At 38.4% G+C, this 26,858-nt stretch overlaps 1 protein-coding gene across 9 annotated transcripts in view; it reads right to left on the bottom strand.

Annotated features, from left to right (window-relative positions):
• Positions 1 to 6,456: 6,456 nt before the first annotated feature.
• The window catches only part of LOC126237366 (prolyl 4-hydroxylase subunit alpha-2), an 840,261-nt gene continuing 819,859 nt past the window's right edge, over positions 6,457 to 26,858 (bottom strand). For all 9 annotated transcript variants that reach the window (XM_049947442.1, XM_049947441.1, XM_049947446.1 and 6 more), the window contains 6 exons: positions 19,866 to 20,029; positions 19,261 to 19,527; positions 16,756 to 16,980; positions 15,860 to 15,925; positions 11,701 to 11,866; positions 6,457 to 6,929 (listed from right to left, as the gene is read on the bottom strand). In XM_049947442.1, coding sequence (XP_049803399.1) covers positions 6,859 to 6,929; positions 11,701 to 11,866; positions 15,860 to 15,925; positions 16,756 to 16,980; positions 19,261 to 19,527; positions 19,866 to 20,029 — 959 coding nt within the window. In that variant the 3' untranslated portion in view covers positions 6,457 to 6,858. The remainder of the gene's footprint in view (positions 6,930 to 11,700; positions 11,867 to 15,859; positions 15,926 to 16,755; positions 16,981 to 19,260; positions 19,528 to 19,865; positions 20,030 to 26,858) is intronic.

The following is a 26,858-nucleotide window of genomic DNA, read 5'->3' as shown; positions in this document are numbered from 1 at the left end:
CCCACTCCTCCCCCGGGCCTCCCCTCCCCTGTCCCTCTACTCCTCCTCCCATCTCCTCAGCCATTGGCATCTTTGTTCTCCCCTCTCCGCCCCCCTCACCCTTCTTGTACTGTTATTGTCAACACTATGGCTGAAGAGCGGCGTAGCATGCCGCTGACAGCCTACCTGATTGTTCAGGTATTAAAATAACAATAAAGGAAAAAAAAACAGAGGGATTACGGCTTGTACGGAGTGTACAGACAGTCATTTTTCCCTCACCCTGTTTGCAAGTGTAACAGAAAAGGAAATGACTAGTAGTGGTGGCTTGCAGAATATGTATGTAGATGCAGATGTATATACCTTTGATGGCAGATTTTTCGTTGATAGATTAACTTTACGTTCTAATTCTGTTATTTTATTGTCCTGTATGTGAACTTTGACGTAAATTCGGTCTTAATAGCCTCTTCTACTTTCTTAGTAATTTGTTCCTAGCATCTTGCAGCTCGCTATTAATGGTTTTCTCAGTCTTATTATTAACACCCTCAACCGTATGATTAATATTTTCCATTTGGCAGTTAATCGTTTCTTCATCTTATTATGACTGTTCTCCTCCATTAATGATAAATTTCCATTATTTTCCTCTTGTTTACTGTTAATGGTTTCCTCAAGTAATGTTCTATTATTGCCCATTACTTTTTTTTTACTTTTGTCCATTGATTTTGCAAATACAGTCATTATATCAACTTTCTCTGCATCAGTGGTCATCTTGTGAGTTAACACAGGCATACACTTACACTTCAGTATAATAGCTCACTACTAAGTGGTTAACAATAAAATCAACCTTCAATACAATATCATTAAGTTTTGTTAGTTACAGCCAACAGTTTATATCTGAACTAAAAAACAATTATATTTCTCACTGATTATTTTTTTTTTAAAGTTAGGTGTGAGTTGGCTGCAAACTGCCACTACATTGCCAACTTCTGCTTAGCTATAACTGACTCCTGATGCAATCGCAGCTGAACTGGGAACGGAGTCGATGGCTGTGTGACAAGTGCCAATGCATTATGCACTGATTGCAACCACATCAGTTACCTTCCTCGCCAACCCTGCCCTAATCTCTTAACGTTTGCGAGGTCTTTTCAAAAAATTCCAGAACGTTCGTAATTTTGTGCCAATGGTGCGTCAGAGCAAAATGTGGTTGGCATCCCTGCACATATCTGTGTTTAATGTGTACCTGCTGGACTTTCATTGTTGTATGTCTGTTAGTTATTGTTCAGTGCTGTATTGAGTAGAACATTGAAACACAAAGTTTGCGAATTTTTGAGATGGCAGAGTTGGAAAAGTAAAGTGTTTGATTAAATTTTGCATGAAACTCCAGAAAACCTTTACAGACACACCAAATAATGCAGGAACCCTACAGTGATGAGTGCTTAAGCCATACTTGGTGTTAGGAATGGTCACATGGTTTACAAATGGCCAGACAGAAGTTAAAGATGACCCTCATTTGGGACGCCATTCAACATGTACCGGCGACACTCATGTCAGGAATGTCAACAAAATTGTGTGTGCCAATTGAAGACTGACTGACTGAGAGATTGCAGAAAAATGTAACATTTCAGTTGGATCATGTCATGAAATCCTGACACAGCATCTTGAAATGTGTCATGTTGTCGCCAAGTTCGCCCCACAGCTCATGAGTCAGGACCAGAAAAACCTTCGCCTCCCAATCTGTGAAGAGCTTTTGGATCTTGCAAATGAGAACAAGATGTTCCTTATGAGAATCAGAACTGGTGATTAGATATGGGTTTATGGTTATAATGTTGGTACCAAGGTTCAGTCTTCACAATGAGTCGGGATAGGTTCTCCAAGACCTAAAAAAGCTTGTCAAGTGAGGTCAAATATCAAAGCCATACTGATAGTTTTCTTTGACTTTGAATGGTTAATTCATGATGAATGCATGCCACAGGGACAGACTGTTAATTGATGGTACTATTGGGACATGTTGCGACACCTGCGACAAAATGTGAGAAGGAAATGGCCTGAAATGTGGCAAGACAATTCATGGCTCTTGCATCACGATAACGCACCCGCATGTCCATCTCTGTTGGTGCAGGACTGTTGCACAACAACGATATCACTGTGCTGCCTCATCCTCCGTACCCTCCAGAGGTGGCCCCTGCAGACTTTTGTTTTGTTTGCAGAGTTGAAAACCCTGTTGAAAGGACAAAGATTTGCAACAATGGAGGAGATAAAAGAAAATTGGCAGATGGCACTTCACTTGATCCAGCAAGACGTGAACCAAGACTGCGTCCGGAAGTGGAAATGGCTTTGGGAGCGGTGTCTCAATTGTAGAGGAGAATATTTCAAAGGAGACCATGCACAATAAGTAAAAGGTAAGTGGAGAAAAATTGTGTGGGCAAAGTTCTGGAATGTTTTGAATAGATCTCGTATGTGAATGTTTGGTGTCTGTTCATTCAGACATTTTATTCAGTAAATGGTGAGCTTCTCAGCATCATTGCTTCTTTCTACTGGTCGGTTGCCACATACGGGGAAAAAGATGGGTTCACAGTGGCATACTTAAGCTGCTGTCTGTGCTTGGTACATTTTTACCGTGTCGTATCTGTCAATTACCTTTATAAATCTGGCTGATAGATGGTCATCTTTAGAAATTGTTCTGGCAGTCCAGCTTCTCCGTCCCATCACCATGTATGAACTTCTTTTTCTTCTGGACTTCAATCCTTGGTGGATGATACTGAAATGGATCACAATGACTACTCCAAGCTACAAAACTCCAGCACTCATCTGCACTTCTCTATATTTAAAGTCTTCAAGTCTCTCAGTGACATGTCCCAATGACTGTAACTCAAAATAGTTTAACCAAACAGTAACACAGTCTGATACAGAATGTCTGACCCTTAGGCTGTGCATAAGAGTTCTTTTTAATATATAGCTGATTCATTTGTTTTGCGTCCCTGTTGACATTATTGGTACTCTTACTCCAAGCCGTCCATGATAACACCAATGGGAACAATGACCTTGCTGTTTCGCCCTTCCCCCAAATCATCCAACGTACCAGAACCACCAACTCAGAGTGCAAAAGCATACATATAGCCTCTTACAGAAAGTGAACGCCAAGTATCGCCCTACTGCTCATCATTGCCCTTGCTGTTATGACCCAACCCAGACGAGGATGCACAGTATTGGCTCCTTTCTTATACACTACTTAACAAATATCTGCTATCTTGATCATCTTTAGCTAGTATAAATACCCAAAGTGGACCAGAGTTTGTGATAAAATGCTGTGTTACACTACAACTGCATCACAGCTTTGACATTCATGTTTGGATATTCCTGATCTCTAGAATTTGTCACTCTTGGTTGTTGGTTGGCTTAAGTTTGATTGGAGGGTTTGCACAGTTTTATATGCTATTTGGAAGCCTTATTTCTTCAGTATATTTGCCACTCTGTTTGTTATTTTGTCTGAGCAGGTCATAGTGTATCATCTGCTTCTTCTCTGTGTGATGTTGTCATTGCGTGTGTGTGTGTGTGTGTGTGTGTGTGTGTGTGTGTGTGTGGATTTGGGGCTTGTGAGTTTTCCTGCACTCTAGATATGTTAGATGTATTGTTTCTGTTATTTATTTGTTTTGATTGAGCCTATGTGCCCCATGTGTGTCATACCCATTGTTCTTAGCTATTTGTATTGTTGGACTCAATTATTTTCCATAGTTTCTCTTGTTAAACAAAATCAAGTTTACACTGTATAACATGTGTCTGAGTGCAGCAGACTTCTGGTTGTAGTAATGATTAGATGTGGAATTTACTATTGTGTCTATGGTCATTGGTTTTGCAAAAATATTAGCGTAATGTTTTATGTTTCTTTAATTACTGTTTTGTCAAGAAAACTTATTTGATCTTCTTTTTCAAGTGTGAACTTTATACCATTTGATGATTTCAGAAAAGAAGACAAAATCACTGGCTTTTAAAGGAAAACATTCTGTGCAGACAAGAATTGTGATTAACAATAAAACAAATCAAATACAGGGTGATTCAAAAAGAATACCACAACTTTAGGAATTTAAAACTCTGCAACGACAAAAGGCAGAGCTAAGCACTATCTGTCGGCGAATTAAGGGAGCTATAAAGTTTCATTTAGTTGTACATTTGTTCGCTTGAGGCGCTGTTGACTAGGCGTCAGCGTCAGTTGATGCTAAGATGGCGACCGCTCAACAGAAAGCTTTTTGTGTTATTGAGTACGGCAGAAGTGAATCGACGACAGTTGTTCAGCGTGCATTTCGAACGAAGTATGGTGTTAAACCTCCTGATAGGTGGTGTATTAAACGTTGGTATAAACAGTTTACAGAGAATGGGTGTTTGTGCAAAGGGAAAAGTTCTGGACGGCCGAGAACGAGTGATGAAAATGTAGCACGCATCCAGCAAGCATTTGTTCGCAGCCCAGGAAAATCGACTCGCAGAGCTAGCAGAGAGCTGCAAATTCCACAATCAACTGTATGGAGAGTCCTACGAAAAAGGTTAGTTATGAAACCTTATCGTCTGAAATTGGTTCAAGCACTGTCTGCAGCTGATAAGATTAAAAGAATCGATTTCTGTGATTTTATCCTTGCTCAAATGGAAACAGATGAATCTTTCATTTCAAAGATTGTGTTTAGTGATGAAGCAACTTTCCACACTAAGGGGAAAGTGAACCGTCACAATGTCTGTGTATGGGGCACTGAGAATCCGCGGGAAACAACTCAGTATGAACGTGACTCGCCTAAGGTGAACGTTTTCTGTGCCATTTCAGCCAATAAAGTTTTTGGTCCCTTTTTCTTCGAAGGTGCTACTGTAACTGGACGACAGTATCTGGAGATGTTAGAGAATTGGCTGTTCCCTCAGCTCGAACAAGAAGCACAACAATTCATATTTCAGCAGGATGGAGCGCCACCACATTGGCACTTATCTGTCCGTAACTACCTGAACGTCAACTATCCGAGGCGATGGATCGGCCGCCAGGCAGCCCGTGACAGAGCACTTCGTCACTGGCCTCCAAGAAGCCCTGATCTTACCCCCTGCGATTTTTTCTTATGGGGGTATGTTAAGGATATGGTGTTTCGGCCACCTCTCCCAGCCACCATTGATGATTTGAAACGAGAAATAACAGCAGCTATCCAAACTGTTACGCCTGATATGCTACAGAGAGTGTGAAACGAGTTGGAGTATCGGGTTGATATTGCTCGTGTGTCTGGAGGGGGCCATATTGAACATCTCTGAACTTGTTTTTGAGTGAAAAAAAAACCTTTTTAAATACTCTTTGTAATGATGTATAACAGAAGGTTATATTATGTTTCTTTCATTAAATACACATTTTTAAAGTTGTGGTATTCTTTTTGAATCACCCTGTATTTTAACTATTTAGGTTGTGATGACACATATGACGCAAATTTGCAATGTTTGGGAATATATATGGAACTCTAAACTGATGTTTAAAAAATAAGTCAAGAAAGAAACAAGATTGAAATTTTATAAGAAATGCCAGTTTTTTATGGATGTGAATCATGCTTTGTAAGTAAACGTCATGAAACTTTCATACAAACAACAGAGATGAGGTTCTAAGGGCAGAAAGGGATGCACATAACCCATCAGATTTCAAAATTTGGTATATATTTAACATTGCTGATAAAAGATACAAAAATAGGACAAACTGGAATGAACAGCTTAAAAGAATGAGTGGAGAAAAGGTTACCTCTCCAAATAAGAAGATTTAAGCCAGTTGTTAGAAGAAATCGAGGAAGCAATGGACACCATAACAGGCAAAAGAAAAGAGGCCTAATGCTTGAAGAGCAAATGATTATGATGAATTATACAAAGATCTTGAAATCATGAAGTTCATTAAAATAAATCACCTGAAATGGGCTGACCATGTTTGTCACATTAAACATGAGAACCCAATAAAAACAGCACTGCTGGAAAACTCAACAGGGCGAAGAAGCAGGGGAAGACCAAATCTTTCATTCTTGGATGATCCGAGGAGGGAATGCAAGACTCTGGACAGGGTCAAATGGAATGGTGTCCATCAAGCACTTTGGAGGACCTGTACAAAAATTCAGTTACGATTAGTGAAATAGCCTTGCACTACATAGAATGACGTCACATTCAGAAGCTACAATGTACAATAAATGCAGGAGAAAACCAAGTCCACAGCTAATCATTCCTTGATTCAAATCTAGGTCCACTTATTGTATTATACAAGTATAGTGTGCCCCTGTAGGCCGCTGTCTCCCAAAAAATATGAATGAAAAGCACTAGATTGAATGACGTCACATTCAGAAGCTACAATGTACAATAAACATAGGATAAAACAAAGTCCACAGCTAATCGTTCCTTGATTCAAATCTAGGTCCACTTATTGTACTATACAAGTGTAGTGTGCTCCTGCAGGCTGCTTTCTCCCAAAAAATATGAATGAAAAGCATAAAGTGACAGAAAAAATAAGTATTTTTATTTATACAATAATTTATAAAGGAATGCAAAAACATCTAGAGGTTTTAAACCAATTAATGACAAATTTACCTTAACAATATGAAAGGTAAAGACATACATTCATTTTTATGTGATAAATATCATTAAAATTCACAAATATGTGGAAAGTTTTTGCAACAGTATCTGAATAGCCTCCCAACACAATATTGAAATCTGACTAAATTTTCAACATTATAAATGTCAAGTGCAGCAACACTGCGTTGGGAAAGCATCCATTACACTTATCAGTGCAGGCATGTTTGAAATCCTGCTCTGCTGTTTACAGTGCAAAATATGGCACGATGTAAAGCTTTCTACATGACTTTACTGGAGAGAACACTTGTCCAGTTCGAAGAAGAATCACTCCTCTGGTGACAGTCCACAGGGTCTGAGAAACTCCTGGCCTCGTTCGTGAAACCATTTATTGGAAACTGAAAAACAGGATATTATTTTTTTATCCAGATTGCATGCACATGACAAACAGGAAAATGAAATATGTGAACAGTCATATTAGAAAGTACAATTTTAATATAATTGTGCACTTAAAGAAATCAGGAATAAGTACAGGGAAAAAGGCCTTTTATTCCTAAACCATTCTTTCAGTCATATAAATACCTTCAGTAATTTCACCAGTTTCCTTCTAAATCATAATTATTACAATCCATAAATCAATATCATTTTATTCCTGCCTTTGCATTGTATTCCCAACTCAGTATTTATCAACTGTCAAACTATGAATTTGGCCAAAAGTACTTGATAGCGACATAATTGTAAGATCTCTAAGTTCAACATAGTATTCTATATGTATAACGAAGATCATCTGTTTGCTTCTTTCCAGTTCATATAAATCTACAGGTTTATTCCACTCTTGAAGAAATTTTGCAGACTTTATCTTCAAGACAAGAGGCAGCTCACTGTCATCATAACATTTTGTAATCTGACTTGAAATGTATATGTATGTAACACACTGTCAGAAAAAATTAGTACACCTGGAAAGATGACATCGATTTTTATCCGCTGACAACATATTCCACCTGGGAGATAGCACATGTACTGATAATGGTTTCAACATCGTCTCCCAACAGATAGCGTAGTGGCACAGCTACTAGAGGGCCATCGGTGACTACACTTTAACAGGGAATGCTGACATCAGAAAGCTGAGCATGGCGCAAACTTATGAAGCAAACAGACAGTCATGCCACAAAGATGAACTCGTGCTTCCTACAGCCAATTGAGTAAGATTGAAAGGGGTCCAATTGTGGCCATCCAAATGGCAGAATGGTCCATTCAGAGAATTTCCACACAGATTGGAAGTTCTGTGTTATTTGTGCCGGTATCAGTTTTCACGTGAACATTCTCACACTTGTACATAAAATTCTTGATGTCCATGCAGCATGGACACCTGCCAGGATCATCGTATTGTAGGGGCATCAATGGCAGATCGTACAGCTATCACAGCACAGATAAGGCTGCTTATGAGCTCAGACATGTCAACATGAACTGTTGTGAATCAGCTACAGGCATGCAACCTCTAGGCTGTTTCCCACTTACACCACAGCATTGAAGTGCTCGGATCAACTGGTGCTGTCAGAAGATCACTTATAAGATGCAATGGCACAGCATGGTATGCAGCGATGAAAGCAGATTCTGTCTGCACTAATGTGATGGTCATTTGTGTGTATGACGTAAACCTCATGAGCGCTGTCTCATAGAATGCATTCATCCAAGACACACAGGCCCCCGCCAGGCTTTATGGTCTGGGTTGCAATAGACTACAACTCCGATTCACCTTTGGTATTTCTGGAGCGGATGCTACACAGCACTCAGTACATGCAGAATGTTGTTCAACCCATTCTTTTGCTACTCTTGCAACAGGACGATGATGTGTTGTTCCAACAGGGTAATGCTCACCCACACACTGCCCTTGAAACTCAACATTCTCTACAACTTCCATGGTCAGCACAATCTCTGGACTTGTCTCCAATCAAGTACGTGTGGGATACAATGGGATGAGAAGTGACTCGTGTGACTCATCAACCAGCAACTCTTTACAGAACTATATCAGTAGGTTGATCATGAATGGCACAAGGTATTCCAGGACAGTATTCGCCATCTGCATGAGCGACTGGAAAGTCAGCGCTTACATTGACACCTGTGGAGGCTGCACCACATACCAGTATGGGTATTGCAACATTAGCCGACACCTGGTACCTCACACCAGCTTGTGCTATTGACCTGTAAATATAATCATTTCATGTATTCCACATGCACTGTTGCAACACCAGATCTTAAGTAAATTGGAGACCTCTAAAAGGGTGTACTAATTTTTTTCAGGTAGTGTGTACAGGGTGAACATTAATAAAACCTACAAATTGCAGGGACGGATTACTGACTGGAAATGGAGGAAAAATGGTACTGTGAACATGTGTCCATAAATGGCACAGATGATGACAGTTCCTTTGACTGTGTGTCATGTGTTCCTTGTGTTTTGCAGGCTGTATGATTGATGCCATACTGTAAGCCACAGAATGGTCTGGTATTCATGACAGGAACAAGCTGAGATGAGATTTACATATTGCCAAGAAGATGGAAGCAGCCGAGAGACAGCACAGCTATATCACAACAAGCACCCTCAAAGACACCAACCACGACACACATTTCAAGCCCTTTTAGGGTGTTTGTGTGATCATGGGTCCTTTCAGGCAGATGAACGTACAGGGAGGTGGCGGGCTGTGCATACACCAGATTTGGAGGACCGGGTTCATCTGGAGGACCGGGTTCTGCAGGATATTCAGACGTACCCTAGTATGCCAACATGGTGTAAGCCAAAGTATGATTATGTGTATCATGCATGACAACCACTACTATGCGTGTATTTGATGCAGCTCTGTACTGTGTTCCAGGATGATTTGTTGTCATTGCATGCACGTCATCCATTTCCAGACAGTGTTGCAGTGCAGTGGTTAGCACATTAACTTGTCATGTAGAAGGTTAGACATTCGAATCTGGTGAAGTACAGCAAATTTTTTTCACTTCTAAATACAGACAAAAGCCTTCCATGATTACTTTTATGCAATTAATTGATTAAAATGTATTTTTTTTATTTCTACTACTTTGCCGGATCATTTTCATTATCGTAATGGCTTTTTGATTTTCTCGTATTTCTCTATCATTCCTTATTTGTTTGTAATCTGCCTGTATCGTCTATAATCTACAACCAAGTGCCAAACAGGACTGCTCATCGGTTGATAAAGCAGCAGTTTGTGTAGCCAGTGTGAGAAGAGTTTCAGGTAAGAAATGAATGATAGCGAGAAATTATACTTTGTTTTTTAGTGCTGAAACTGAAATTTTTCTGTCTTGAATTTGTTTGTAGAGGTTAGATACACTTGCCGTGAACAAAGCTCTGCCACTGATTGTTGACCCCTGTTTTCTCAGATACATTGCGTATCACAATGTTGTGGTTAGGTTAGGACCCAAGTTTAAATTCAGGGCTACATAAGGCATCATCTGCCGCAGTTCAGTCACTACTCACTTACAATCAGTCGTCGACAGAGAATCTCAAATTTCCGTCATACCTTATGGCGACCACTTCCAACACTGTTCTGTGTTACACATTAACAGCATTTGTGAAGTCACCATCATCTCTGTATGTCAACTATAACCGAGCGGTAGCTGGCAGTGGATGTGGCAACACTGCAGCGGCAGATGACAGACACCAACTGTCAAGCAATTTTAATCATACCATATACGATGTAATGTTATGTTTATTCATTCTATTGATAATTCCTTCTTTCCTTTATTCAAACTTCTGTTGATTTTACGATGGTTTTAGTTACCTATCCCAATCACCCTTTTTTCCTAATTCTTTTTTTTACATACTGAGATGAGGAAACAAACTGGATTATCAATAATTGTGATCTGTAATTTTTATGTTTAAAGACTGGCTTATTGCTGCCCTCCACCCTAGTCTGTGCTGGGGAAGTGTCCATTGCTACATAATTACAGCAACCCTCACCCATTTGAACCCGCTTACTATAGTGAAGCTTTAATATGTACCTACAATTTTTACCCCTCAAATGTCCCTCCCTTACCAAACTGATGATTTCATGATGTCTCTGGACGTGTCTTTTCAAGTAATCCCTTCTTTTAGTCAAGTTTTGCTACAAATTTCTTTTCCCTAGACTTGAATTCAGTACAGTCTCAATATACCCACCTAATCTTCTGTAGCCCATATTTCAAAATCAATATTCTCTTCTTGTTTAACCTGTTTCATCATCCACATTTCACTGCCATACAAGACTACACTCCACACAAAAAAAAAATACCTCCAGAGAATACTTATAAACACTTAAATTTATATTTGATGTTATAAAATTTCTCTTTTTCAGAAAAGTGTATCTTGATAATGTGAAAAATAGTAAATTGCACACCATGCTTCAGAATCTGCATTTTATCTAGCCCCCCCCCCCCCCCCCAGTAAGCGGCTGGACAAGTCAGTCGGAGGAAGGCAACAGCATACTACCGAGTAAAGCACTACGGTGTTCAGACCAACCTTCGGATTAATGACATTCATTCGTTTTTTACTTTGGCCAAAATAAGTTATTTTGCTGCCTTAATAGTGAAACTCAGCTCCTACCTACAGTGTCTCATTTCCTAATTAATTTCTCCAGCTACATCTAATTTAATTTGACTACATTGCATTAACCTTGTTTTACTTTTGTTGATGTACATCATACAACCTGTTTTCAAGAGACAATCCATTCCATTCAACTGCTCTTCCATATCCTTTGTTGTCTCTTGACACAATTTTGCATCCTCAAGAAATTCCAAAGTTTTTATTGCTTCTCTATGGATTTTAATCACCTTTCCAAATTTTTCCTTGGTTTTGCTCAATGCACAGAGAGACAACACTGCCTCACTCATTTCTCAACTACTGCTTTGCTTTGATGTCCTTTTAGCCCTAACTGCAGCCTCTTGTAGACAACCTTTATCCCTGATACCTCCTGAATTTCAAGGCATGTATTGCAGAGACAATGTAGAAAGTTTATTTTTAAACAACAATCTGAAGAGGTAACAATCTGAATAGTGAATATTACATATTGAAGCTATCAAAAACTTTTATATAAAAATTAATTTAGTGACCATGTTATGAACACACAATTTTAATGCAATGGCACAATTATTATGGAAAGGAAATCCTACCCCATTTAGATCCTGTGAGAACTGGGCATGCTGCATGTCTTGTGAGATAATCTCCTTCTCCATTCTTGTGCAGATTGTACCAAAAGGCAGCTGTGCCTTTCTTAGGCCACAGTGCCACTTTTATTGATGGAAATACTGTGCCACCACCCTGAGGCACATCACTCATCTGCAAAAGAAATACAATGGAAAGATTACAGAGAAAACTGTGTACTGCTATTGATTTCACAGAAATCTTTGGACATAATTCTTGGAAGACATCCTTCATGTAAAAGTGATTGTCAACATGTCTCACTGTCGACAGTCACTGCAAGTCTTCCCTTCTCTTTAGACAGAAATAGTGGAACACAGAAGTAAATGCCACATTAAACAGCATATAAAAGGGAAATCAAATGAAAATGAGACAATCTGTTATTTCAAAAGTAATCATCATACTTGTTAACACATGAGCCCACTGTGAGACAAGGTGGTCAATGCCTTCATGGAAAAATGTTTGCTGTTGCCTAGATACCCATGATTGTACCCAGGTGTGCACCTCTTCATCCAAAGCAAATTGACAGCCATGCACATCTTTCTTCAGGGCTATAAAACAATAATAATTGATGGGGAGAGACTGGGACTATATGAAGGATGTGTGGGCCTGCACACTTGTTGCCAAGGTTGCTTCAACTATGGTGCACCAGTTTTGCTCCATACAGTCCTGATCTCTCCCCATGGCATTTCCATAGTTGGAACCCTGAACCTGAAGAAAGACATCTGTGGTTGTCTATTTGCTTCAGACGAAGACGTACATGCATGGGTACAATCATGGTTCTGTAGGCAACTGCAAACATTCCATGAAGGCAATGACCATCTTGTCTCAAGTGCACACATATATCTCTTATCAACTATTGAAGACCTGCTATTGAAGACTTGCAGCAGCAGTCAACAATGAAAACATGCAGGAACAAATTGCTTCAGAGACAAGTATACACAGATGTCTTCATTATGAGGTCTGTAATTTTATTTTAATGGAAAGAATCTTTTAATGAATACTGCATTTTGGTGTATTGTTATTATGCATCAGATATTAATTAATAGGAAAAAGTGTAGACCTTACATACGTAGTCCATTTAATTGTTTCCAGCCATGGAAGTAATTTCACCTAGAATTCACTGTAGAATAAATGGAATATATATGCAATTCAGTTTATGTATTGTTTCTAGGGTCTAATAGAAGCATTTTTATTTTTTATATATTCACAATAGAATATGCAGAGCAGGAGAGAGAGAATGTAATTTAAATTTTTGTGGAGCGTAACATTTTACATATTCAACAATTCCTTAATTTAATTTTGCTGCTTTGTAAACCATTGTTTGTCTTTCACAAAATGTTAGGAAGCTAAGTTACAGTTGACAAAACTGCTGTCAGGTTTAGCAGCACAGGAACCATTCTGGCATTTGTCATAAGCAGTTTTGACAAACAACAGAAACCTTAAATATGGAGGGGGCTGGATGGGAAACTTAGCGTCTATGTATGTTTCATTCCAACAGATCCGTAGTGAGGAGATCATCCAGGCTGTAAAACATGTAAGAAATGAAGAACACATACTACATATTTACAGAGGAAAAGAGATAGATGCTAATGTATCTTCTACAGGTCTCAAGTGAAATGGTCGTTATTGACATGGAATAAATAAAAAAAATCTCATGCATGTTTTCCTTTAAAAGGTAATAAATAACTTGTCTCAAAACATTTAAATGTTCAATACACTGAGGAGCATACATAATTTTACGCTATAATACCGATGTTATGTTATGTGTTATGTGGTTTATTCATCTCATTACATACAATTTTCAAATCATTTGATTTGATGTACAGGAGACATGTCAAGGTTTACAAAAGAAACTTTTTTCACTTTTTTTAAGAGAAATACAAAAGTTTACATTATATTTTACATTTCTAAGTTACAGCTACACATGTACATAAAATAATAAATGTATTACAATCCCTGTGTTCAGATTGGGAAACTGTCCTCAATGAATTCATCGACAGAATAATAACACTTTTCCACCAGGAGAGTAAAGAGCAATCTTTTCAGTGAACCAATCTCCATTTTAAATATATTACTGCCTTTTATTTTATTGAAAATTTTTAACCCCATATACTCTGGCGTTTGGGCATAAAGTTTTAAGCGATGTGTTGGAAGTTTGAAGTTATCTCTGTGGCGAGTGCTGTAGTTGTGGTCAAAACGGAAATTGTCTAGTGTATGTTGATTTCTATATAGGAACACCACCATCTCATATATGTAAAGTGAGGGGATAGATAGTACTTTTAAATTTTTTAACAGTGGTCGACAGGATTCCCGTTTTTTTTTTTTTTTTGCAACACACGTTTCTAATTACTTTCTTTTGTAATACTAGGAGCCTAGTGACATTTGCTGAATTTCCCCAGAAGATTATGCCATAACGAATAACTGACTCAAAGTAGCAGTCATAAACTATCTTTCTGGTATCCATGTTTGTGGCACCTGACAAAATACACATTGCAAATGCTATGTTGTTCAGTTTATTTGCTAAGTAATCCATGTGTACCTTCCAATTTAAATTTTTGTCAAGATTTAGGTCTAAGAACTTCACGTGGTTTGCTTCTGTGATATCCTGATCATTGCAAGTTATCTTTATTTCACTCCTTTCTACTGATTTAGCTTCAAATTGCATCATTTTGGTTTTAGTTACATTTAGTTTTAGTCCATTTTGATAGAACCAAGATTCAAGTTTTTCTAAAGTATTTTTGGCTTTTTCTGGAATATTTTCAGATACCTCATTTTCAATTAGAACTGATGTATCATCAGCAAATAAGACTGAATGAACATCAATAGCAAGTGGTAGGTCATCAAATAGAAAAATCATTTTACAAGACATTTAAAGTGAGCAAAATACTGCACTGAATTTGTACTGAAGTCCTGTTGAACTAATACTCACATTATCTAATATTAGTAACATATACACGTAGGTTAGCCCATTAGAAATTCTTCGATGGAATAGAAGGAGTTGGCCGCCAATAAACCATTTAGGATCCTTTTAAACTGACCTTTATTAATGGTTAAACTTTTTATGACTGCTGCCAAGTTATTGAAAGTGTGTGTTCCTGAATGATTGACACCTTTCTGGACCAAAGTAGGTGACTTTAAAATCTCCGTGAAGATTATTGTTCTTCCATGGTTCTTGGGTGTACTGTCACATCTAATCATCAAAGGTCTACAATATTTCAGTGGATGACCAATCTGCCATCTGGCTCAGTTGTCCACGAAAATATCATGAATTTTCAATGTATCAAATCCAGTAGTACACCCAAGAACCATGGAAGCAGCATACATATGAGGAAAGCATCAGGTCACAAGATTATTGTTATTTTTAGTACTGATTCCATGAACTGTGAGCTGCTGGTTTAAAAAATAGATATATATTTTAATGGCAAATTTCATTAAGGAATAAAATATTGGTAAGCAGTAGTTAGTATCCCTTGTTCCCTAAATAGGCCTCTGCAGGATGTTCTTGAGTTTTACCACTTATAATTCTTATAATACATTTTTGGACATGGAAAACTTCAGTTCAGCTTCATGAGTTACCCCCTTTAAAATACATCAAATGACATTATGAAATGAAAGTAAGCACAGTATGCTACCACTGCCCTCATGGTTGCAAGACCAGTATCTTACCAACTGGACCACAATCCTCAGCTGCAGAACAGAAGTTCTTTAAACAATGTTAATACAAGATTGGTATCCTTTAAATTAAGAGAGAAATCTCAGTCTAAGCTCAATTAAATTAAATCATCCTTCTTTCCACAGAGATGATTATTACATTCTTCAACACTCACTTTTCTAAAATGTCTAATGTTCTCTGAAGTATACAAAGAGACAACACCAAAGACCACCAAAGATAATTATGTTACAAAAAGGTAATTCTGGAAACAATTGCAGCAATAAACAGAGCCAAGCTATAGTTTTAGAAATAAATAGCTTGTGACCACTTTCATCTGTTTCATACAATATTAAATAGAAAATGCTTATCCTGACTGTCAGAGAATCCATTATCTTTTAATATGCTTCATTTATCAGTGTCATTATATCTTAATAATAAGCAGTGAGTAATGTTTTCTAGGAGTAGGACATACTTACATAGTACAACACAGTAGCTATTCTGTTTCCAGTTCCCAGGCTCTTGAATGCATTTGTTTCTTCTCTCTGAAAATGTAAAACAAACTTTGTAAGTCTTCATAAACAAGACTGCTGCATTTAGGCAGTTGAAGACAACAACTGGCAGGAGAGCAAAATAAAGAAGTAGGAACATAAGAATGGCCTAGAGACCTTCTGGTAAGACAAATAATGTTTTCAAAACCTAAGTTTCCAATGAGTCTTGAATGCACTAACAATTCTGACTGAGGCGTAGATGTTTAATGTAAAAAACCATTTGAAACCGGGAAAAGGGGGAGTGCAAAGCGGTTAGCGAGCAATGGAGATACACATATTAAGAATTACTAGGTGAGACAAGAAATCAAACAAATCGACAAGCTGAAAAAGATTTAATTATGACTTTAATGAATATAAAATTTTGTGGTACAATGGGAATTACCCTCCACTATACCCATCTCAGTGGTGTACAGAGTATGGATGCAGATGTAAACAGAAATAGATAGGATATGAAGGCAGACATTTAATAGATAGGTGGTCCAAGAAAGCCCCTTGTTGGATTCCAAGGCATAAAAAAGGGGTGAGCTGTCAATATGTTGGAAGGTGGACAAAGAACATACAGAAATATAATGGGTGTGTATTGCTGAACACCAAAATGTCTGAAGCAGCTGAGAGGCAGCTTTCTTCCAGTGATGGTCTTCAAATCATTGACATTGATCATGAAAGTGTTAGTAATCATCAAGACAGTGACAGTCCAAACAGAAACAGTTTCTCAAATGTGAATAGATCCAATTAATATTATGATTATAGAAACTACAGGAAGAAAACAGTAGGCATTATATTTCAACATAAGATTCAAAAAAAGTTTATTTGCTTGTACGTACCCTTGCGAAATCAAAGTGAGGCTCATAATGACCACCAATACCATAATTGACCACCTGTAGCTCTTCTGCAGTAGAGATAGTAAGAGCTGCCATATCTTGTGCTCTCTGATTGACGGCTGCCACATGAGGGTGTTCTTCATCCTTGAGCCAAGCTGACTTACTGATGCGGTAAGTAGCTGTCTCCAGTTCGCCTGTCTTATAGTTTTGCACAGTTGCTCGCCGGAACTACATATGTTAAACAAAAACAATTACAAGTCATTTTTCAGAATCACAATCAGAAATTAAGTTGGCGATGCTTCCCTTACATCAGAATCATACATACAAATTGTGTAATGTTAAATTTATACCCCATACTAAAATTCGATATTAGATAATGAAAAACACTGACAGTGGTAGTTTTACATTCACTAAATTTGTTGTTAAATATTTAGTTTGTTGCATAGACTGAATGTGAAGAGATCCTTATGGAAGTGTAACAGGCCAGAAAAATATCATACAGTACACATACAGAAATGAATGAATGCTCTTAAACCTCTACATTTTGCCTCCATTTTAGTCTTCAGCATAAAGCCTGATCTGTCATAGTTCTCTACAATAGGCTATTACTTGCAAGTCTGTTCCTCTCTACAAAACCACTGAAACCAACAGCCATTGTACTGCAACCTAAGCCATTAGAACCAGTTCACTGTATTGAAGTGTTGGTCTTTCTCTCTACAATTTTAACCCCACACCTTTCCCTCCATTGCCAAATTAACTATTACATGATGCCTAATGACAAGTTCTTAAAACTTATAATTTCTTCTAGTAAAGTTCTGCCATAAAGCTCTTTTCTCCATGATTCATCTCAGCACCCCTATGTTAATTACCCAATCTGCTTGCCTAATCTTGAAATTTTTTCTGAGACCATATTTTAAAAGCTTACCTATATTTCTTCTTACCTGGACTATCTATTGTCCACATTTCACTTCTACATAAGGCTACACTCCAGGCCAATGCTTCAGAAAAGATTCCTAAACACAAATTTAAATTTAATGGCAACATAATACTCAGGTCTCTGTAGATGTTCAAGATAACCTTCCACCTGAAATATTAGTCCCTTATAACTTCGGAATTTCTGTGTCTGTTTTAGTCAACAATGTCAAAAGTTGTATGAACAGCATATAAAATAATTGTTTATCTACATCCCTACTATGCATGCTGCTTTACAGTGAATCCATCCATGAATGGTGCACAATTTTCCTGTCACACTTATTTCATGAGATGTGTGTGTGGGAAGAAGTCAGATGTTGCCTGGCTCTCCTTGGAATTAGGGACAGTTCGAGAACATTTTTCCGTACAAGCAACTTATCATTTGGTGGTTTCCTTGCCCCCTTTTCTCTCGCAACTTTACCCCACGTCTGTTTCCATTAGTAATTGTGATATGCATTGCATACAAATCTTGTACTTGGTTGGCCCTGCTGCCCCTCTCAGCTTGGTGCAAGCAGGTGCTACTATACTAACTGTGGTACATCCTGTATAGAAATATTGAAGTGGTGGCACCTCTGGAATCCGTCTCAGCTACGCGCCCAAAGCGGCCAATGTGTCACCTGGGTCTTAAACCGGCCATACTTAATTGTATGCTTTCAGAATTTCAACACAAACCTCTCCATGATACACAATACAGCAATGTTGAAGAATTCATCAAAGAAGTTTTCTGTTAGCCACTTCTTTTATGTATAAAGTACATTTCCTTAAGATTCTTCGAATGAGTCTCAACTAGTTGACTAATTTTCCTTAACAGGGTCCCACCCTTTTCCTGATCTGAAAATTAAGGCATTTTTAGGGCCTGTGAACATATGTGTTCTAAAGAGAAAACTTAAAGAAGAAGCTGCAAATTTAAGATAAAATAAAATATTTACTCGTTCCATATAATTTTTCTATTTAGCAAAACCAATTAAAAGATATTATGAGTCACTTTAGACAACTAGCATTAAAAATTCTTACAATCTAGCAGAAAGTGTCAGACAAAGTCAATTTCAGCATCTGAAGACAAAAGCAAAGAGCAACTAAAATTACTCAGTAAATAAGCCAATGGCAATGGGCTCTGATTATAAACTGAACCGGCTTCATGTGAATGGAATAGAAAATAAAGATAGAAAGTTTTAATTTACTGGTTATGGTGATACATAATAGCAACTGTGAAAAACATGGACTCTCAATTAACAGTTCAGCATATTGCAACAATAATGATTTATAGTTTCATTTTTTGGCACATACAATGTTGTTTCCAACAGATTTCATATTTTTAAAATAAATTTTTTGCCCTGGAGTTGAGTACATGCCAGTACGAAATTTATTTCTGAGGGGAAAGTTTTGATTTGAGTACTGATCTGGCCCACAGCTTTAATTTTGTCTGAAGTTTCAACACAGTCTCAATATTAATTACTTTCTCTTGTTATTCTTATGGCACTCAAGGAAAAACCAAAAGAAAATTTTAGTGCACATCTTATTTCATTTGTGACTTACCCTAGGTTGTGCAGTTTGTTTGATGGTCGCAATCTCTGAATCATATATGACATCATGATAGATTACAATTAATGGTTTCAAGTAAGCTTCTTCCATCTTTAATCTAGCGAGTCGCAAGAAAGGAATGCCATTATCAACATAGCGACAATGTAACTTGGCAGCCACTGATGCTAGCAAATCCACTTCACCACGGCACAGCATCTCATACAAATCTCTTTCTGACAATTCATCTTCCCGTACTTCTAGTTTCTCTTCTGATATAGCTGGCTAAAATGGATTGAATTTAATCATATGAGTCCAGGGATTCATTATTTTGTCACAACACAAAATATGTGTGACCATGAAACCAAATCCAAATCTCTTAACCATGCAACATATATCGTCAATATAAAAATCCATTTATATGTTAACTAAATCTATTCATACTTTAACACCAACATACAACACAAAAACAATTACATCAGCGTCAACAAAAACTACATGTGAATGAAGAATGATGTTTGTAATATGTATACTTGAGAAAATTTAATACATGGTGTGTAAGTATAATGAAATTGAAATTTATCACTATTAGAAACCGTGAAAATTCAACCCTTTCATGATACCTGCTCAGCATGAATAGATCCTTGTCCATCATCTCCCTTACGTTTCAAACTCTCACTGTTTTCTATATCACGTAAATAGTATGCTTTGTTACCAAGGGCTCTCTGATGACCAGGGACTATTTCCAGTAACTCATTTGTCAGTGATAATGCCCTTTGCACATTACCTATAAGCAATACAAATAAAAAAAACACACACTGATTACTTTTTTCTGCACAGTATACAAACAACTCAATAATTTTGTGGTTCTTAATCACAGTTAATAGTTTTAAAAAGAACCTTAGCATTTGTTAAAGTAAAAAGAAAGAAATAACAGCTGCTGTCCTACATGAATTTAAATAAAAAAAGGATAGGTGCAAAAAAGGTAAGAGAGCTTTGAAATATAAAAACAGGTCACAGCTAAAGATTAAGACAGAACAGAAGTCATGGCTAAAGACTGAGAAAGGTGAAACAATGACATCATTCTAGCAGCATTTCCTTTTGTTAATTTTAAGTTTCTGATCTGATTTGATTTGTTGTTGTTGTGATCTTCAGTCCTGAGATTGGTTTGATGCAGCTCTCCATGCTACCCTATCCTGTGCAAGTTTCTTCATCTCCCAGTATGTACTGCAACCTACATCCTTCTGAATCTGCTTAGTGTATTCATCTCTTGGTCTCCCTCTACGATTTTTACCCTCCACGCTGCCATCCAATGCTAAATTTGTGATCACTTGATGCCTCAGAACATGTCCTACCAACTGCTCCCTTCTTCTCGTCAAGTTGTGCCACAAACTCCTCTTCTCCCCAATTCTATTCAATACCTCCTCATTAGTTATGTGATCTACCCATCTAATCTTCAGCATTCTTCTGTAGCACCACATTTTGAAAGCTTCTATTCTCTTCTTGTCCAAACTATTTATCGTCCAAGTTTCACTTCCATACATGGCTACACTCCATACAAATACTTTCAGAAACGACTTCCTGACACTTAAATCTATACTCGATGTTAACAAATTTCTCTTCTTCAGAAATGCTTTCCTTTCCATTGCCAGTCTACATTTTATATCTTCTCTACTTCGACCATCATCAGTTATTTTGCTCCCAGAATAGCAAAACTCCTTTACTACTTTAAGTGTCTCATTTCCTAATCTAATTCCCTCAGCATCACCCGACTTAATTAGACTACATTCCATTATCCTCGTTTTGTTTTTGTTCATGTTCATCTTATATCCTCCTTTCAAGACACTGTCCATTCCGTTCAACAGCTCTTCAAAGTCCTTTGCTGTCTCTGACAGAATTACAATGTCATCGGCGAACCTCAAAGTTTTTATTTCTTCTCCATGGATTTTAATACCTACTCCGAATTTTTCTTTTGTTTCCTTTACTGCTTGCTCAATATACAGATTGAATAACATCGCGGAAAGGCTGCAACCCTGTCTCACTCCCTTCCCAACCACTGCTTCCCTTTCATGTCCCTCGACTCTTATAACTGCCATCTGGTTTCTGTACAAATTGTAAATAGCCTTTCGCTCCCTGTATTTTACCCCTGCCACCTTTGGAATTTGGAAGAGAGTATTCCAGTCAACATTGTCAAAAGCTTTCTCGAAGTCTACAAATGCTAGAAACGTAGGTTTGCCTTTCCTTAATCTTTCTTCTAAGATAAGTCGTAAGGTCAGTATTGCCTCACGTGTTCCAATATTTCTACGGAATCCAAACTGATCTTCCCCGATGTCGGCTTCTACCAGTTTTTCCATTCGTCTGTAAAGAATTCATGTTAGTATTTTGCAGCTGTGACTTATTAAACTGATAGTTCGGTAATTTTCACATCTGTCAACACCTGCTTTCTTTGGGATTGGAATTATTATATTCTTCTTGAAGTCTGAGGGTACTTCGCCTGTCTCATACATCTTCCTCACCATATGGTAGAGTTTTGTCAGGACTGGCTCTCCCAAGGCCGTCAGTAGTTCTAATGGAATGTTGTCTACTCCTGGGGCCTTGTTTCAGCTCAGGTCTTTCAGTGCTCTGTCAAACTCTTCACGCAGTATCGTATCTCCCATTTCATCTTCATCTACATTCTCTTCCATTTCTAGAATATTGTCCTCAAGTACATCGCCCTTGTATAGACCCTCTATATACTCCTTCCATCTTTCTGCTTTCCTTCTTTGGTTAGAACTGGGTTTCCATCTGAGCTCTTGATGTTCATACAAGTGGTTCTCTTTTCTCCAAAGGTCTCATTAATGTTCCTGTAGGCAGTATTTGATTATATATAGAAAAGAATTTCAGATTAAAGGATGCATATAACTGTCACAATTATTTCGTTTCTCAATCAATATATAGTTCCCTCAAGAAACAAAAAGTAGACTGTTCTTTGAGAGCCCCAACGTTTCAATCACTCACATCACATAATATTTATTTCTGTCTGGCAACTGCACCACTATACACTGTGGGAATAGAGGAAATATAGACCCACAGTCATAAAGTGGCTTCGATGGAAATTAATGACACCTGAGAGACACCTTGCAACAATGGATTGATTACAGCAGTGACAAAGATGGAAAACTGCTTACACTGAATGTTAGAATACACAGTCAAGAAATTTATGAAATTTATTTGCAATTGCAGAATCTTTCTGATATTAGCTGCATTAGGTATGAAGGATGTGCGCTCAGATAGCCAAAGTTGTTAAGGCAAGTGCAAGATCATCATCATCAGTGTCTGTTTCTTAAGAGAGTCGAGAAAGGCTAGAATTATAACTGCATGCATATTACAATATTTTAATATAGAGCAGGAAGAAAAATAAAATAGAATAATTATGTGGAAAATGCAACAGAGCCATTACCTTATTGCATTAGATCTTTGAAGTAAAATAACAGAGTGAGGACAGTGAACAGAGATTCATGCCAACCACAGTTCAGAGGACTACAAATGCTACCACAACCTTCCCTCTATATTAATGCCTGTCTCCTCTCAATGAAAAAGTAGCCGAAGATTAGCTTTCAGAAGTGCTATCCACAATTATGAAACAAAGACCAGAAATAATACAGATTTAGAATATCTTAGTTTAAGGAGGTGCCGAAATAGTTTGAAATGTACCAGCATAAAGCTGTATAATAAACTATCCTTGACTTACTATACCAACTGCTTTGAGCAGTATTTTAACAACATATAAATCAAGAGACGTGTTTGAGATAGAAGAACTCTATAATAGGAAGGTATCCTAAATGTGATATGTAATTTTTTGTGTAAAATCTCGTTACTGTGCACCAACAACAGTGCAGTTATCAAAATTCTTATCCTGTACATGAAGAATGATTGATGAATAAATGATGGCAAACTAAACAAAAAAAATACTGCAGTCATAATGGTAGTGGTATGTGGGTTGGGACAGGGTGGCAATGGATGGGGCTTGTGGAGATTTATGTCAGAGGAACTGTAAGAAAGGAAGATATACTGCAGGAACTTTTAGTCTTGCCTTTGAGTCCAAGTTCAAAATATGTCCGAGTGTCAAAAACTAATTGGAAGGGAGTGATTGCATGTAACACATAGATCCAATTCTGAAACTTCCTAGCAGATTAAAACTGTGTGCCCGACCGAGACTCGAACTCGGGACCTTTGCCTTTCGCGGGCAAGTGCTCTACCATCTGAGCTACCGAAGCACGACTCACGCCCGGTACTCACAGCTTTACTTCTGCCAGTACCTCGTCTCCTACCTTCCAAACTTTACAGAAGCTCTCCTGCGAACCTTGCAGAACTAGCACTCCTGAAAGAAAGGTTCGCACGAGAGCTTCTGTAAAGTTTGGAAGGTAGGAGACGAGGTACTGGCAGAAGTAAAGCTGTGAGTACCGGGCGTGAGTCGTGCTTCGGTAGCTCAGATGGTAGAGCACTTGCCCGCGAAAGGCAAAGGTCCCGAGTTCGAGTCTCGGTTGGGCACACAGTTTTAATCTGCCAGGAAGTTTCATATCAGCGCACACTCCGCTGCAGAGTGAAAATCTCATTCTAGATCCAATTCTTTCTGTAACACAGTAAATTTAAAATCACATTCATGAATAGCACAGATTTCAGATCCGAAACCTGATTTCATTATTGCCTGGAATATGAAATATATTTCTGCAAAAGTATGAACCTCCCTTTGTCACTGTCTGTCAGTGACAAAAACTCAGGCATACGTGGCGGGACAGGAGAAATCAAATTTCTTGGTGTAATGACTGCGTGAGGATCTTAGCTTATTTTAGTGAGACTCTTGTGTATGTCATTTTCATCACCAGTTGTTCCATATGACACAAAGGAACCTTCTCCCTCTACTGAATAACTGATGCCCATAAGTTGTTCACAAGTCGACTTGCTGACAACAATGGTACTTTGTGCAATCTGATTCAGCAACAGGTTCAGTTAAAGGTCACTGTAAAAAAATTCCATGAATAATAAACTACTGCATAAAATATGATGGTCCAGGGAGAGCACAGAGATGTAACTAGGCTGGGGCAAATGGGACAATGCCCCGAGGCCCCCAGAAGCTGTGCCCTGGGGCCCGCGATGACAAGGATCTCCCTGACGCATACAAAATGAAAGAAAAGTAAACGAAAATTAATATGGAACAAAATGAAAAACAGGAAACAAGGCAGCTATCAGCGTATGTTCATGCGATAATCCACAGAGCAACCATCTCCACTTCAGTGGGCATCGGACAGCATCGATCCCACTGCCACCGGCTATTCACAGTTATGACTTGTCTCTTTTTCCACATCTACTACCATGGGGCACAGCCACCAGAGAGAGGCATTGCTGCAATCTCTGCCATGCAGGGTGCTCATGCAAGTGCCTCCCTAGCACCAGCCTTCACCATGGCCATCTATTTATGTGGCTGCAGCAAGCTGTTTGGTCTTTTTTGTCTTCGCTTGCAGTACTGTGCAGGGACTGTTCTCTATGTATTTATTGTGATACTGAATTTATTGTTGTGGCTTGTTCTTTTGGGTTGTGTGCTATGTTTGTGATGCTTGTGCCAAACTTGGACTGTAAAATATATCAGTAAGCAGATTTGCCACACTATTATTTATGTTGTGAGTCCCAACATAAGTGGCGACAACACTGGTCAAACATAGTGGATCGAGCACAGCTCATCAGCTGCCGTCCAGCTTGTGTACTGAGGTCATTCTTCAATAATTCTTGCAATAGCAGTTGGAAGGACAAAGTTGCTGGGAGGCCCCCATGACCAAATTGCTTTCAAATCAGACAGCTGCACTCCGCTACCATTTCTGCCATACAATGAAATCCTGCTATATGATAAAACGGCCAAAAATGGATGCATATGAGAAGTCGCTCCAGCAGCACTTAAGGTTACAGACCCCGCAACTGTTAAATTGCTCATTTTGTCTTGGATTCCGCCCAAACCTTTCAGCTGCTTTGCAGGCTTGCCCCCATCACTGATCTGGCACGTCTTGATTTTTATGAACATTGTGCTCTCTGAAATGACCATTTTCACCAGCACTCTCTTAAATGCCCATTTTCACCAGCACTGTCATGTTATATCATCAAGAGTGGAATTCCATCAGAGTCAAAAACAGCCCAACCAGTAATACCAAGCATGGGCAGCTGAAATACTTGGGCTCAGTAGAAAGTGCTGTTTCATTACACCCAACCCTGAAGGAATGCTATGCAGAAGTTATGATATTGGATGCCATTATTCACACATCCCCACATAGGAACTACATCAAAAACAAAAATGTGCAATTTGATGACCCCACATTGGAAGAGGTACTAAAATTGGCTCAATTGTTTGAAGTCTCCCAGGCAGCTGGCCACTATTTAGAATCTTGGTCAGTCACTTCCAACCCAGGTTATGCGTACAGCTTAGCCAAAAATTAGGGAGTAGCTGTCATAAAACATACACACTACCACGCTCTAGCTGCAACTTGCAAACAAGTGCCGAAGTCTCGTCCCAACTGGCACACACATCCATCATGGCCAGACTGTTTTTGCAAGCATTGCTAGGATAACTGTCCCAAAAGGTGGTCACAATGTGTCACTTGCAATAAAAGGTGCCCATCGCCTGTCGAGCCTCCTCCCTGTCGGCAGGAATACATGCGTATTAATTTAATCACTTCGGACTGTCAAAATGCAACGGTGGCATCTAAGAAATGGTTCATTATGTTGCAATGTGCAACAGACACATGCGACTACAGGTAGGCTCTGAAGCATCAACATCCTTGTTGAACTTTCCTATGGACCTACAGCTTAGTGCACTATCATTAGAACCAACTTCTCTCCACCTAGTAATATATAACAAGCAACAGATTCTGGTCGAAAGCCAATTTACCAGTGAGATAGTTCACAATAATGTCATTACACACCTCACCTTCCTTGTAGTATACAGCGCAAACATTTTCGGATTAGATGCCTTTTCTGCTTTTGGGTTTGCCATCAACAATTCAGTGAACCTTGTCTCCCGCCAAATACCCTTTAAGGAGCTAAAAGAAATTTGTAATGCATGCCCAAACATTTTTTCCAGAGCCCTCAGAAAAGGAAAGAACTTTACAACGCATATCATATTAAAGAAACCGGCACACCCTCGTTTCTTTCATACTTGGGCTGTATGCAGTAAAAGATGAGCTGGACAGAATGACAGACATTGATGTAATTGAACCCATTTCTGTCAGTGACTGAGCAATACCTTTGAAAACTTTGGTTATGTATTGATTTTAAGGTCACAGCCAACTCAGACTGAAATTGACATCCAATTCTAAAGCCAGAAGAACTCTTTGGCACATCCTTGGGTGGGCAGTATTTTTCAATAACTGATCTAACCGAATGTTATTTGCTGCTGCCTCTTGATGAAGAATCACAAAAGTTACTGGTTGTCAACATGCCGCACAGAGTTTTATAATTTAAAGTACTTGGATTTTTGTACAGCTAGTGCCCCAGCACTTTTTCAACCATTCCTTGAACGCCTGTGTACAGATGCATTAATTAGTCAGATAATATAGTCATGGGAATCACAACGGAAGAATGTTTACAGAACC

This window comes from Schistocerca nitens, chromosome 2, assembly GCF_023898315.1.
Source record: "Schistocerca nitens isolate TAMUIC-IGC-003100 chromosome 2, iqSchNite1.1, whole genome shotgun sequence".
Taxonomy (NCBI): domain Eukaryota; kingdom Metazoa; phylum Arthropoda; class Insecta; order Orthoptera; family Acrididae; genus Schistocerca; species Schistocerca nitens.
This window is presented reverse-complemented; position numbering and strand designations above follow the sequence as displayed.